This window comes from Eucalyptus grandis, chromosome 4, assembly GCF_016545825.1.
Source record: "Eucalyptus grandis isolate ANBG69807.140 chromosome 4, ASM1654582v1, whole genome shotgun sequence".
In the NCBI taxonomy this organism is placed as follows: Eukaryota; Viridiplantae; Streptophyta; class Magnoliopsida; order Myrtales; family Myrtaceae; genus Eucalyptus; species Eucalyptus grandis.
In genome coordinates, this window is record NC_052615.1 from 22,219,894 (window position 1) to 22,235,864 (window position 15,971).

General features: G+C 36.3%; 1 protein-coding gene across 2 annotated transcripts; it reads left to right on the forward strand.

Moving 5' to 3' along the window:
- The first annotated feature begins 3,614 nt into the window (after positions 1-3,614).
- LOC104441268 (sugar transporter ERD6-like 5) lies at positions 3,615-9,453 on the forward strand. Of its 2 annotated transcripts, none has more exons than XM_010054326.3 (18): positions 3,615-3,875; positions 5,348-5,410; positions 5,643-5,732; positions 5,844-5,903; positions 6,306-6,371; positions 6,449-6,514; positions 6,598-6,673; positions 6,759-6,823; positions 7,456-7,548; positions 7,635-7,715; positions 7,800-7,884; positions 7,962-8,005; positions 8,085-8,147; positions 8,229-8,288; positions 8,377-8,430; positions 8,813-8,872; positions 8,971-9,085; positions 9,200-9,453. In XM_010054326.3, the coding sequence occupies exons 1-18, from the start codon at positions 3,717-3,719 to the stop codon at positions 9,322-9,324; spliced, it is 1,425 nt and encodes a 474-aa protein (XP_010052628.2). In that variant the 5' UTR covers positions 3,615-3,716; the 3' UTR covers positions 9,325-9,453. The 2 variants fall into 2 exon arrangements, with proteins under 2 accessions (XP_010052628.2, XP_039167487.1); XM_039311553.1 differs by having other exon boundaries at positions 5,643-5,717.
- The last annotated feature ends 6,518 nt before the right edge of the window (positions 9,454-15,971 follow it).

A 15,971-nucleotide genomic window follows, 5' to 3' on the forward strand; every position in this document is an offset into this window, starting at 1 on the left:
CGAGAGTTGGTAAATTTTTCTCTCTTATTTAAGGACAAGAGCATTAATTAATAAGTTAATTTCTTAGATTCTATGCTACACAACCACCCCAACAAATAATCAAAATCTTTTCAACCACCCTCAAGCTCTTAAGGGTGGTTGTATTACTTGTCAATGGGATACATTCATTGATTACTATCTTATTTGACAATAATCAAGATAATTGATAAGTAGTCTATGAATTTCTTATCTATTAAATTTGATTTTAAAACAAGTGTCAAGATTCAATGGATCTCTTATCTTTACTTCTGCAACAAGTTAAATTATATTAAAAAACAGATCAAAATACATGTATATTATTTTAGGGTTAATATCACAAAAATCCACATCAATACATATGTACAATTACTCCAAACTAATCTTTATATCATAAAAATTCTTAGATTGGTACACCGTGTACCAATCACATTTACCCCAAATTGATCTGTATACCACATTAACCTCAACTATGATACATGAAGAAAAATTTGGGATAAATATGGTACAATTATACCAATTTGGGATTTCTTGTAACATAAAAATTAGTTTAGAGTAAATGCAACACAATTCTAACAGTGAGAGTTTTGTGATAAAAATAAGCTTGAAGCAAATGTGGTACGGGCGCTTTGAGAATTTTCGACGATATTAACCACTGTCTTTACACTTCATAAATGTCTGTGTCTATTTTTGATGTATTTCTATGAGACTGTATAACAAAACTAGCACAAATGGTGATCTAAAATGGTCAATATAATTTGCCACTAATTATGTAAAGACTCCTTTTCAAAATATAAGATTCTCTCATTTTATGAATATTTGAATTTCTTTCCTAAACAATTTTTAAAAAAAAAAAAGTTTAACCACAATTACTGAGAAAGGAAAGAAGAACTTACCAAAAAAAAAAAAAACTTACCGAAGTGGTTATTTGATAATATATTCGATGAAAATTAAAATTCCACCAACTATATTGTCCAAACTTCTAATAATACTCACTAATCAAGCTTCGGTAGTAGCTAGTAAAGTTGATCATTTAATTTTCTTTTAAGATGGGGTAAAATTCTACCGACTAAAGTTTATTATTCATATTTAATTTTACTTTAAGATTGAGTAAATTTATGGAATATTTCAAAGAGTTGTACTCCAACAAGACTGATCTAAACATTGTGCAGTCCATAAGTGGTGATTGAAATGCCTTACTACAAAACCTAGGGGTGAGCTAAGGAATCGCCCAACTAGGAACCACCAAAATCTAGATCATTCTTGTGAGGATTAATCCGGTTCTCGATTCCAAGTGCGAACCCACCCCCTAGATCACCCAGACTAGATCAATATTACCTATCGCTTTTTCACAGTATATTGACCATGTGGCTCAATCACTCTCATCCATAGTATATTGACCATATTACTCATTGATTTTTCTTCCTTTCAATGTTATATCCCACGGAGTCAAATGTGGGCCCACTCGAGGCTTTTGTTTTTTTATTTGTTTCTTCGTTTTCTTCCGCTTTCCCTCTTCTTGTTCTCGTTTGTGTTGAAGCATATCAGCAGCACTTCTTCATCTTCCTCTTTCGAGACCTCCATGTACACCAACACTTGGCGGTCTCCAAAACATCATGAGCTTCCTTCCTCTCTACCAAGTTGTTGCTCCTCACAAATCCTTAGCACGTCTGGTATAACCACCCCTATGCCAGCGCGAGCTTTCTTGAAGTGGACAATTTGATCTTTTCCCTCAACTTTTCATCCAGCAAGGTCCATAACATCTGGACGGTCCTTGAACTCTACATTGAGAGACACCCTCACGTTTTTGGAGATCATCCATGACTGATTCCTAGATCCATCAGGGTATCGAATTGGATTGGTCGGTCCAGTTTTCGAATGAGTCCAAGACCAAGAAGGCCACTTCATGGTTCTACAAGTTGGGAACTAGGCCTTCTGATTTAGTTTTCGGTTGCAAGTTGGGAATTAGCTCATCTTGGAATTGATCACCCCTGCTTATGCAATCCGTAATTGGTGCTTGAAATGCATAGTACAATCAAGAGAGCTTCAACACCAGCAAAACAATCACCACAACCAGAAAGAACTACAAATAAGAGAGATTTTCTATTTAAGAGAGACAAAAATTACAAGAGAGAAAATTCATATTAAACTTACCATTCTTCAAATTAGAAAATGATGTCATTTATAAGCAAATCTTACCTGAAAAGAGAAATGGTGCCATAGAATAAGGGAAATGACATGAAATTGACCCAAATCAGGTCCCTAAATGCCCAAACCCCGGCGATTCGAGCCCAGAGATGGCCTAAACAAAAGGCAAAAAGCACAGGCCCGTTGATTGCCTCGCGAGTCATGCATGGGCCACGCGAAGCCTCACTATGCTCGCAAGGCCCAGTGCATGACTGGGCTAATCGTGGATCATGCACGGGCCCTAGACGATCCATACTAGGCCGGTGCCCTAACAAGCCAACCCTACGCAAGAAATACCATGTCATGGTGAGCTAACGCCATTATCTTTGTTCGAAAGTTTTAGAAAATAAATAAATTTTGACTAATGGTAACTTTTAAGCATGACATTGGATCAACCTGATTGTTACACCCACAGGCCACGTGGCATGATGAGCCTATTTGACATTTTTATGAATTTCCAATGTAGTCATTTTAGTTAAATTTAATTGAAAATCGTTGATATAAGACATGACACAACCAACATTAAAGTAAATAATTTTTATAACTTTTTAAAAAAATTTATATTTTTTTTCCTTTTCATGTCCTTTTTTTTTTTTTTTTTTGCCCTATTTCCCTTTGCTGGTCACTGGGACCTTGTCAATTATAGGCTCAAGTTTGAAAAGTAGACATCGGCTTGACAATTTTAAAGCCATGAAAGACCATTATTTTTCAAAATTAAGAGACATGGAGAACCTCATTTGATTATGAGATCTGACTTCACGCATCATGACCTTATTGTAGTTTTAGAAAAGTTTGACTGATGTGATTATTTCCTCATATATAATATCTGATCGGCTCGATTTTTCTTGCATTTGAATGCTCACGATAGCTAGTTTTCGAGACATGTGTTCACAATTAGAAAATCCCAATTTTTTTTATACTTCAGAAAACATGTGACCTTATTGAAGATAAAAAAAAGTTGAGCATTGGACAGGTAGTGATATGAGCCAAAAAAAAAAAAAAAATCAGCGGGTCGCATCTTAAAAAAGAGAAGGATAATCTCTGATGAACTCCAAAATTGGTTGTGCCATTCACCCGCCATTCAAAGTAAGGAAGTGAAAGGTTTCCCGCGCATTTTCTCAATTATATCACGATCGATGAGCGGCGCCAGTGGCGAAGTCAACAAGTCTCGCTGATTCGAGCTTGAGCCTCGAATCTCTGCTCTGCCTTGGGTCAGGTTCGTTCGTTTGAGGTAGATACATCCATCTCTCGAGGAGAGCAAACCTACCCATCCTTATTCCGAAGTTGCAATAATCATGGCCAGTAAAATATCCCACGCCTGCGACTCTGCGGTACCTTCGGCCCCACGTGAAAGTCCATTTCTTCGAACTACGTATCTACCCGTCTCTCTCTCTCTCTCTCTCTCTCTCTCTCTCTCTCTGCGCCCCATCAACCCTCGGTCCTTTATAGGCATTGGCTGCTGATTCTTGCCTCCACCATTTGCAGCAAATCCTGTTCTTCACGAGGGCGTTACGATGGAGAGAGAGAGCCCAGAAGAAGATGGGTTGCTAACAAGCTCTCCGCTTCTGGGCAACTCCGGCAACCCCAAGCCTTCGAATGATCCCCCGGTCACCCCTCTCGTCGTTTTCGGCACTCTCGTCGCCGTTTGCGGGTCTTTCGCCACTGGGTGTGCTGTGAGTATCATTCCATCAACATTTTCGTCGATTGCTTGCACGTAGTTTGATCACTAAGAACCCAGCTCTGTTTTCTGTGAAGCATTCTTGCTTTCCTTCGTTTTCTTCTTTCTTTCTTTCTTGCATTTCTGTCGCAGGTTCTTTCGAATTCAAGTGAATGTCTCGTCAGAGAAAGGAAGAGCGAGAAACGAATTTCTCGGTCAATGTTTGCCCTTTTACAACTTTCTTTTCTTTTCAAAATGGTGGTTCTGGCATTCCTATGATGTTGCAACCATATCTGTGTCTTCTCGTTAAATGTCTGCTTGCTTTCTTCCTTTTGTTTTTTTCGTTCTTTTTGCGGGGGGTGGTGGGTGAGGAGTGAAAGTGAACACTGTCGCTGCAGAGGCACGTGTCGTGGATCACATGGTTTAATGGACCCTAGATATTATGTTCACCTGGATTTTTTTTTTTTTTTTTTTTTTTTTTTTTTTTTGTTGGGGGGGGTCAGAAAACGACTTGGAATTTGAGAATGTCATAATTTGGACAACATTCAAAGACTCGAGCTGCTTCTCTAGTATGAATTCAGTTTTTTTTTTTTATTTTTAAATGGATACTCAATACGGCAAAAAGACATGAAATTATCACATTCCACTGCTCGGATTGCATTTTTGAGAAAAGATCCTTCTAAAAACCAGTTTTCAGGTTATTTAATATCTTATTTTGGGATAAATACAACTTGCCATAATTTTTTATATTTTTCGGTGCACTTAAGTTTCACAAATTTGAAAATTGATCATTTAAGTGTCATGGGTGATCTACTTTGCTAGTACCGTAGACACCAATGTAAACAATTTTTGTAGTTTTTTTGCTCATTTAAATATCACAAATTTGAAAAATCGATTATTTAAGTAGCATTGACAATTGAACTCCTTGAAAAAGATTTGGTGAGCGCCTTCGCACCCTCACCCATGGTTGGCGAAGCTACCATGGCTTTGGGTGAGGTCATCACGTCCTTGCTGTGAAGGCCCTCGCCTACACGATGATGGCCTTGCCTATGGCCATGGCTTTGGGTGAGGTCATCACGTCCTCTCTGTGAAGGCCCTCGCCTACACGGCAATGGCCTTGCCTATGGCCTTTACAGCCCCGCCAGCTAAGGGTGAGGTCTTTGTGGCTGGCGCATAAAAAAAAGAAGAAAAATAATAGAAAATTCAAAAATAATAAAAATTAATTTATTTTTGAATGCAAAAAAAAAACTTACGTAGGATGATTTACCAAAAATAACACTTAAATAATCGATTTTACTTTGGTGTGGCTTTTTAAGTGAGCCAAAATAAAATAAAAATTAATTATGACACTCAGATGACTATTGGATGAAAATTGTACTTGTCCCCTTATTTTGTCTTGTCTTACTCTGTTGGGGCTGTAGTTTTTCATGAGGTTGCTCTCCACCAAGTAGAAGTCACCATAAACGGTGGCATATTTTTCTAATGCAGTCTGGTTATTCATCACCTGCTGAGTCTGGAATAATGGAGGATCTCGGGCTCTCTACCACAGAGGTGAGTCCCATCATGCATACGTGCTACACGTCCTCCGTGCATTGCTAGAATGTATCAGTCATTTCTTTTGTTCAGTAATCGCAAATTTCATCCGAACTTTTACCTAAAAGCATGGTTGATACCCAAAAGCTAACTGTGACTTCTTTATTCGTAATACCATTGAAAGCAGGGAATTCGCGCGTCATGATTTCGGGTTCTCCAATATTGAAATTCCCCATTTTTCATGTTACAGTATTCGCTTTTTGGTTCTATATTATCGGTAGGAGCGTTAATAGGAGCTCTGGTTAATGGGTGGATGACAGATAAGGTGGGTCGCAGATGTGTAAGTCATTCTCTAGCCTTTCCCGCTATTCTTGAATTTGAAAGTCATACATCTTCAGTGAAGAACCGGAAAGATCTTACAGAATTCTTGACTGATGTGTTTGTGACGCAGACAATGGGGATTTCACAGACAATTTCAGCTGCAGGATGGCTTTCTATAGCATTTGCCAAGGTTTGCGCTCTGTCTATTTGCCGCTTCAAAATTCTGCTTCTTAGATTGTCAAAGCCTTGATTCAAAAAGCTTCAGTTCCATTTCCTGCTCTCACGTTTACTAGATAATGTATAAGCGCACCGAGGAATATCTTGACGGGCAAGGAGTTTGAATAGTGAACTCCTGGGAGTATTTCTGCGACTTTCACTTCATTTCAAATACTGATGTGTCACATGCTCCCCGGGACAAATTGAGTTTCAAACTATTCCTCCATCTGGTCAAGGAGTCGCCCTTGAAAAGGAAAAAAAACTAAATTTCTTGCTAAAATTTGAAGATTATTCGATCATAATTTATTTTTCTGAGTTCTGTATTCTCTGAAAAGGCCGTGCAGTAGTTAATGTTGTATTGCATGTTACCTTGCAGAATGCATGGTGGCTCAATATCGGAAGACTGTTGAATGGAGTTGGCTATGGGATTGCATGTTACGTGGTAAATGCAGAAAAATACAGATCCCTTGTCCTGATTAATTTGTAGGAGATGTCGGTGATCATTTTGCAGCCAAACAGGTACCTGTGTACATTGCCGAAATAACACCCAAAAGTATCCGGGGAGCATTCACAGCATTAAATCAGGTGAAATATTTTGGGCCATTGTAGAATGTTAATCGTGTCAACTTGATGCATTGCCCGTTGACCTTTGCTTGGACTTGTTGCAGTTTTTGTTAAGCTGTGGCATTTCGTTGATTTTCTTTGTGGGAACTATTGTTTCCTGGCGTATCTTGGCTTTGATAGGTACTGTCTTCGTTCTCTTCTGCTTTATTTGTTAGATTTATCTTGAGAAACATCAAAAGATCACTGTCCATGATTTCATTTTCAGCTTGCAGCCCCTGCGTACTTCAAATTTTCGGTTTGTTTTTTACCCCGGAATCTCCTAGATGGCTGGTAGGTTGTTTATGGAGTGTATCACGTACTCATGAGGAGCCACATAGATCATTATCGTTCTTATTTGAAACTTTAATTTGAATTGTGGACATCACCTTTCACTCTATCCATCTTCATCCGATGCTAACGATTTCATGTGTGTGATGTCCAAATTCGTTATTCGATGGAGACAATTTGAGGGTTGAATAACCATGACATAATGAAACTTGGATGAGTAGTTGATGGGGCATTTTAAATCGCACAAGTAGCACGCTACATCCCATTGAAGAGTATTTTGTAGCACACCGCAACATATCAAAGGCATGGGAATCTTTGAATTGCTCTTACGCGAAGCACATTACTCTGATAAAATTTTAGACTGAAAATGGGAATAATATTAATGAATTCAGCATCTAACCAAGAATAGCTTTCCTCATGACTGAAATTGCAGTTTAGTGGAAAAATGAGAATGGCCAAAGGTATAGGCGTTATAATTTCCCTCTCAAATACGATTCGCGTGAATCATTTTTGTGAGAATACACTAATTATTTAAAAATCTAAAATCATAACATGAAGGTGATGTTGTAGGAATTTTGGAGTGAGGACTATGCATTTTCCATTACAAGGAAGATGATTAGTGTAGTTATTGACAGGTAAAAGTCGGTCAAGAAAAGGAGTTTGAAGTCACATTGCAAAGACTCCGAGGCAAAAATGTTGACATTTCTCGGGAAGTGGCAGATATCAAAGTAATTTTTCCATTTCATATGTCAACAGGAGAAAGTTGTCCCTCTTCCTTTTCTGTTTGAATATTTTGATTCGTATTGTCTTACAGGACTATACAGAAACCTTTGAGCGGCAATCGCAGTCTAGAATTCTCGATTTGTTTCAACAAAGATACGCTCATTCCCTCATTGTAACATTTCCTCCAAAATATTCGAATTGCTTCCCATATTTTGCTCAGTTTTTTTTTCCATGTCCTAATATTTTCAAAGCTTAGATAGGAGTGGGATTGGTGATACTTCAACAATTTGGAGGCCTGGATGTAATTCTCTGTTATGCGAGCTCTATATTTGAATCAGCTGGTAAAAATCATGCTATAAATTCGTTAGTTAATCATAAAGAATGAAGACTTGGTAACTTTAACTTATAATGCTGACAGACTTTTCCAGCAGCATTGGTACCAGAAGCATGGCGATTGTCCAGGTAATAGACTATCTTGAATTGCGCTGAGGAAGATGAATTTTATTTATCACATATTCAAGATTCCTCGCCTATTTTGCAGATCCCGGCAAATGCTCTTAGTGTAATCTTGACAGATAAAGCCGGAAGAAGACCGCTTTTACTGGTGACAAAACCAATACATATCGATGTAATCTCCTAAAGTAAGCCACTCATAAATATAACCAAATCTGATCTTCATTTGCAGGTTTCTTCTGCTGGAATGGGCTTGAGTTGCTTTCTTCTAGGATTCTCATTCTTCATGCAGGTACGTGAACGCGAACTATGCCAGCTCATTCTTCTTGACCTCATGAAGTGGCCTGGTTTTTTGTTTTAACACCATCCTATGAAACCAGGACCTGAAGTATTGGAAGGAAGTCACTCCCATTTTGGTGTATGCAGGCCTTATGGTAAGTTTGTCTGACTTGCTTTTCAAACTTATATGGCTAGCTCTCATGATTGAGGGCATAATGAGTTGCGGCTTAATCCATTACCAGGCAATAATACACTGGAGATCATATACTTCGACAAAAGAACAAAGGATTTTGCATCTAATAGTTATTATTCAATTTTAGAACATATATGGCAAATGAATTTTTTTGTCCGCTCATTGCTCAATCTGTCTAGGACAAGATGGGGAAGAAAAAGAAAAAAAGTTGGACCACATTTTATTTCTAGCAGGGAAGCAACAGTCTAATAATTTTTCTATAAAGTAGTACTGATTCCAAGTCCTCGACCGTCTTTCCAGGAGTAGTTGTACTGACGTTACTGACAGATGATTTATGCTGTTAGGGGTATTCTATAGCTTGCTCACTTGGCATGGCAGGGTTACCGTGGGTTATAATGTCTGAGGTAAATAGATAATTTGAGTCTAAAATTGCACTCTATTATCTCCATTTCGAGATCACATATAGGACTCCCACTTATTCCAATGCTCATATTCGCAATAGGTATTCCCATTGAATGTCAAAGGGCCGGCTGGAAGCCTGGTGACCTTCGCCAGGTGGTCCTGTGCTTGGATCGTTACCTACACTTTCAACTTCATGTTTGAATGGAGCGCAGCCGGTAATTAATTCTCCATTCTCTCCTTCCTGTTCTATACTTTTCACCAGCTATGCTTCTCTGGAGCCTATAAACACATGAACTAACAAATCTCTGTCTTGACTATGCTACATTCAGGAACCTTTTTAATTTTCGCGTGCATTTGTGGTTTAGCTATCTTATTCACTGCGAAGCTAGTGCCGGAGACCAAGGGGCGAGCATTGGAAGAATTGCAAGCATCACTTGCCCATTTTCTGCAATGATTTCTGCTTTGTGTTGAATTCTGAACTGGTAGGATGAAGCAACCAAGATTGGTGTCTGCAACTCGGCTGACTGAGTGTCCACTTGTATTTTTGGTGCCTAAAAGTTAGTAAAATTATTTTCGAGAGGCACCTGTATGTCATGTTCTTGATCGCTTGGCTCATACCAAGACAATAGGTTGACCTGGATTATTTAAGAAGATAATAATTTTTCGCAACAACTACTTTGTATCATATTCCACTCACCCTAGACAAATGAGAGGATGTCTCGGACAATCTGATAGTTGTTACCACGTTTTCATATGATAAGATCCACTCGAATCACAGGAAAGCAAGTATCTGACTTAGAGAGAAAAGTGCCAAAAAAGTCTTAATAGTATCAATTCAGTCATATACTTTTCAATTATACCAATTTAATCCTAAATCTTTTCATATTGATACTAATTTAGTCCATTCAACTAATTTTAACCGAAAATTGCTGACGTGGTTGACAACGGTCTTATGTGGTGCCATTTGGACAAATTTTATAATTTTTTATATTATTTTCAGATTTTTAAATTATTTTTTTCCTTTTTTTCTCTCTTTTTTCCCCCTTTCTCCTCACCCCTTGGTCAGTGAGGTCGCCGGCTGACCATCACCGGCCACAGGCTGGTCGGGGTAAGAACCCCCACGCCCTCGCCGGTCACTAGCAAGGGCTGCCGCGCCTCATCGGCCACGGGCGAGGCGTCGGGCCCTGCCTAGATCTAGGCGAGGGCCTAAACCCTCGCCCGTTGGCCGACAAGAGCGCGGCGGCCCTCGCTCATGGCGAGATGAGGGTGTAGCGGCCCTCGCCCAAATCCAAGCGAGGCATGACGCCCCCGCTTGTCATGAGAGAGGGCATTGGGCCCTTGCCTAGATCCAGGCGAGAGGCCATGACGGCCTCACCTAAGGCGTTGTGGCTCTCGCCCGCCACAAGCGTGGGCCTTTGTGCCCTCACTTGTGGCTGACGAGGGCACGGAGGCCCTCGTCGGCCAACGGGCAAGGGTTTTAGTCCTCTCTTGGATCTGGGCAGGGGTTGACGCCCTCACCTGTGGCTAGCAAGGGACCCTCGCCAGTGGCCGGCGAGGGCGCAGGGCCCTCACCCCGACCAGCTTGTGGTCGATGATGGTCGACTGGCAACCTCCCCAGCCAAGGGGTAAAGAGAAAGGAAAAAGGAAAAAAAAAAAAAAGACAAATAATTTAAAAAATATGAAAAAAATATAAAAATAAATTTTGTCTATGTGGCACCACATAAGATCACTGGCGGCCACGTAGCAATTTCTGACTTAAATTAGCCGGATGAACTGAATTGGTACCAATATGGAAATGTTTAGGACTAAACTGGTCAAATTAAAAAGTTTAGAACTAAATTGGTACCGTTACAAAAAATTTAGGACTATTTTGGTATTTTTCCCCTAATTTAGATCACTCAAGTACATTGCATGAAACTCATTTATAATAAAAATACGTCAAATGATAATTATTACTTCAATCAAATTTGTGAAAGATGCCCTTTAAATACTAACTTTGCCTTGCCTCTTTGTTTTGCATCTATTGCGGAGTTTTCTCAGCAGTTGTGCTACTTGCTGCATTTCTTGACAAGATTGGTACACGTCAAGTAGAAGGTACCATTAACTAGTGGCACGTTTTTACACTATAGACTGGACATTCTTAACCAGCCAAATTAGGCATAATGGGCAACAGCCGCAAGGCCCATCATGCATTTGCGCTATATTTCTATAACTGTTCATCTATCAATATGGATAATACTAGTAAGAACATCAAGAGAGAGGTAAATAAGTGTCTAAAAGAAATCTTGACAAATAAATACGAAATAAAATTAGTTGCAAGTAAAGTATGGATGAAGATTATAATTAGTTTCACTAAACACCAGACTTTTGCAATGATTTGTAAGTGTGCAACAAACTTAAATAAGAAGAGTTAAGAGAAGAGAAAATTGCATTCGAAATTTATAATAGTTTGATTTAAATTAAGTCTACGTCCACTTTCCCATGCTGACAACTTACTAGCTATATTTCATTATATGATCAATAAGAGATTACAACTTTAAGTGCAAACACCTAGTGGTAGATCATACTACCTTACTAAGTCATTCTTTTGGTATTTCTATCATGATGACAAATGTTTAAGCTCATAAAAAACAAATGTATAATCGAAGTTCGCTCAGACTTTGGAATTCTAGAATCTACGCTTCGTCTCTTATTTGCTCCTCGGTCCTTAGTCTCCTTAAATATTCATCTACTTCCAAACTAGCCATTGGACAATATTTAGAGGATCATTTTCCAATTTACTTGGTGGATAGATCTGTATCAAGAAAATTAAGTAGCCCTTGAGTGACTGAAACAAAATCCCAAGTTGATTATGATCACCCATACAAATAGAATCTTGGTTTCCATAAATAGAACTTCTTCATTTAGAAAGTTATTGTCTTCAGGATCTAATTGTCAATCAATTAGATTTAGTCAATCAAATCTATCTTAATGTAGAATCCAAACAAGATCACTAGCTGTTATACGTTTTGGGCTTGTGTCATGTTCTATCAACTTGTCTCATTTTGAATTTGCTTTGTTATAAATTTGTCACGTTTTGGATTTCGCTCTATCGTTTTGAACCTATCATGTTTTGGACCTGTTCTGTTTGTATGTAAAGTCTCTTGTTCTATATGTATATAAAGTTTAAGTGTCTTATGTCTAAAGTAGGCTTTACAATCTGGTCGTAAGTTTGAACATATTCATCCTTATAGTTTGCTTCTGAATATATTTAGTCTTAAGGTCTAAACACAATTTAAATAAGTTCAACTTCAATGTAGAGTCTATCTTTTGGTTCTTCTAAATATAATCCTTGATAATATGATTTACACATTCTATCACATGCATAGTATTTTATTTAATCATTAAACATGTTAGTAGCCTTTGATATATTTTGTCATCTTCAAAACAACATAATGGATTACCCTAACAATCTCCCCCTTTTTGAATATGACAAAACAATATATGAATACGTAGATATGTAAAAACGCTTTTAAAGACATTAATAAATCAAGACAGATTTTAAAGAATGTAATTCAAATCAAACGATAGTAGAAGATAGCAAATTAGATTGAGCATAATTACATGTAGAAAGAGAATCGCAACTAAATAAATAATACCAACACATATGTATATTTATATTCTTTCCCTATTTTTGTCATAATCAAAAAGCAATAACAATGGAAAGAGTATCACATAGAGAATATAAAGTGATAACAAATATATTTTGCATGAAACACAATTTCCAAAAATATCAACTTCTAAAAAGTAAGTTGAATATCAAAGATACGAAATGAGTTCATGTTCATTATATATATATCAAATATTTAATGAGAATTATGGATGCATTATAAAATTCACTAACCCTTTTCTTATAATAAAACAATAATGTAAACAGCAAATTTGTTAATGACAAAAATAAGGGAAATAAAAGATGCACTAACTAGATTTTGTAGAACTTGACAAGTTTCAACATATTTACATTTTCCTTTCTTCCATAATAATCAAGATCATAATCAATTCAAATTTTTTTTTTCCAATACTTGATCAATGCTCACCCTCAATTTGGTGCCTTTTTGAGGTAATCACATTATTCCCCTTTCTTTTGGATTCATTTTCTCAATCTGTCATTATGACAATATTTGCGAATAGAACTTATTGTGGCTTGAGCATATTTAACCAGAATGTTATTCCTTTATTTCCTCTTTCGTACGACTCATTAGAGGCTTGCCCAATAATTTGCAAAAATTTGTGCAAGAAGGGAAATTTTCAAACCTCCAAAATATAGTACAAAATCTTCACATTTTTTGAATTAAGCTTTCCAAATTTTTACTTTTGCCAACTGCAAATTCTTGTATAAGATAACAATCTTCGCAAAAATATCACAAACTACCTTCCTCTGATTGGCAAATCAAACTTGCTAGATATAATATATCTTCTAAGAATATAGCAAGAGTATCCATGGATATGCAATAATATCTTTCATGATCAAAGGGTTTTCTTTAAGCATAAAACTCAAAAGCATAATATTGATGCATTTTGCAAAAGGAAAGTAAACAGTTTTGTCACATGTCAAATCAAGTAATAAAAAAAATGCAATGCCTTATGTTTATGACAAGAGATATTTGCAATATAAATCTTATATAATTCATAAGCAATCAACTAGAATTGTCATAAATTCAAGTAGAAATTTGAAAGACAAGATGATAGATTCGAAATTTTATATTCTCTTACCCAAGGTATATGTTTGAAATATATCATTGATTTTAAAGATAATCATTGCAAACTTCGCTTGATATACTTTTTCTTGATTGCACCATGATTTGCGTAGATTTGTAAATATTCTTCATTTGTAAAATTTCCTGCAATGAACTCGTTTCGTTTTTGGTATTCATGAATTTGGATCATTCCTTTACGTTAGAACAAAATATGCAATTTTCATAAATAATCAAATATTCTTTCTAAACTCATCATAATAGAGTATTTAAGGGAGACTATCTTGCATAATGAATTAATATCTCATAAAACAGATTTCCACTTTGCAAAATATGACAAAATTAAAAAGCATAAAATCAGGCCAAATAATATGAATTATCTCTAAGCAAGATATCAAATCAATTACACGTATTAAATTAAATCCCAACTCATTAGAAAATTGTGCACAATAAATTCTCACTTAGGTAAACCATGGTAAAATCAAAGAGAATAAAATCCTTGAATATTTATCCAAACAATAAAATTCATTCAATCAAATTTCATCTTATAAATTACCAAAACTATATCACACAATTTTTCTTCAATATGAATATGCTCATTATAAAATTTGAATGAATCAAGGCATAAAGAGGATATTATCGAATATCAAGTATATTGAGAATTTATAAAAATTTAAATTATGTACCCAACCCAAAATCAAGAATATACCTTCCTTACTAAATTCTCTTTCTTATTTTCTTTATTCCTTGAAAGAAAAACAGCTCATTTTTTCTTTGGTATCCAGATTTTCTTGGGTCCACAAGAGTTAATAGAGTATGTTGTCTTTATCCAGTCTCTCTTAAATGGTCTCTAGACTTTAGGATATTCATTCTCAAAGTGTTCTAGATCTCCACATTTGGAGCACTTAAGAGCACTTCAGCCAACAGGTTTTATGAAGATTTTTTGAAAATGTTGTTTATAAAACAGTCTAGGAGATCTTTATTTAATACTCTTCTTGATTTTAGGAAAATCTATGAGAGAATCACTTTCTTTATTGAAATCAATTCCTGATTTATTATAGTAAGGTACCTATATGGAAATGATATGCTCCAATGTTTTGAACCCTTTGAAAATTTTGTCGAAATATTTGAAGATTCTTTCTTTAAAGAATTATTTTCTTTGACAAGTAAATCTGAACTTTCTTTTGTTTGTAGAAAATCCTTTTACAAAATTTCAAACTTTTCTTTTTGAGAAAGATCTCGTTGCCTAAGTAATAAATTCTCCTTTTTTAGTTTGAAGATCCTTTTAAGAGCGTACTTGAGATTTAATCACAATTCATCAATATATTTAGATGCCTATGAGGGATTTTAAGGTAATTTACCTTAAATTCTGTGTTCGATTCTGATTCTGAATCTAAATCTGAGTCTGAATATAAATTTGTCATCAAGCATATATTTTCTTACTCATCATCTTCTTCCATTGTTCTTCCGCCCATTCTGCTTCTATTGTTTCTTCCAATTGAACCTCCTTCCTTTTCTATATAGCTTTCTAAATGTCTTGATCATAAGAACAAGTTTTTTGTCATCCATATCATTTCAGAGTTTGTATCATCAGAATCAACGTTAGATCTAAATGCAATGGACATTTTACCTTGTGGATCTTCATCATTGATTTGTTCTACTTCATAATATTGAAGAGTGCTAATAAGTTCATCAACGGATAGTCGTATAATTTTTTCTGTTTCTCATATTGAGGTCTTGACATTATTCTAGTCATTTGATAGTCCTCACAAAAGTTTGTTGACTTTTATTGGAGTAGATATTGGTTGTTCTTGATAAGCCAGACCATTCACAATCTCTGTAAAACGACTGAATATATCTCTAATTGACTCTCCTAGCCTCATCTTGAAGGATTCATACTAGCTAAATAGAATATTCACTTTTGTTTCTTATACACAATCAGTCCATTCATGAGTAACATGAAGTCTATCCCAGACTTCTTTGGCTATTTCACATGAAGAAAATCTATTATACTTAGTAGGAGACAAAACACAATATAAAAAATAAATGGCTTTTGCATCAAGAGCTTCTCTTTTGAACATCTCTATCCAAGGCATAAAAGCAGGGGGTTCAGTTTCTTTGTCTTTGCTATTCTCGTTTGATGTAGACACAGCAGTGAGATTGATTCCATTTTCCACAACATCCCAATGTAAGGGATTTGTGGATATTAGGAAAGCCTTCATTTTGTTCTTCCAAACATTATATTATTTTCTATCGAAATAAGGTGATCTGGTGTTACTTTGACCCTTGACAAGTTTTGATGCTAAAACACTAGCCATAGAAGATCTTTAGCTCAAACTAAAAACACTTCAATAAAACGAGCACTTGG

Coding starts and splice junctions, on each gene's coding strand:
- LOC104441268 (XM_010054326.3), top strand. CDS start 3,717: ATGGAGAGAGAGAGCCCAGAAGAAGATGGGTTGCTAACAAGCTCTCCG. Junction 7,549..7,634: donor GGGAAGTGGCAGATATCAAA/GTAATTTTTCCA, acceptor ATTGTCTTACAG/GACTATACAGAAACCTTTGA. Junction 9,086..9,199: donor GTTTGAATGGAGCGCAGCCG/GTAATTAATTCT, acceptor TGCTACATTCAG/GAACCTTTTTAATTTTCGCG.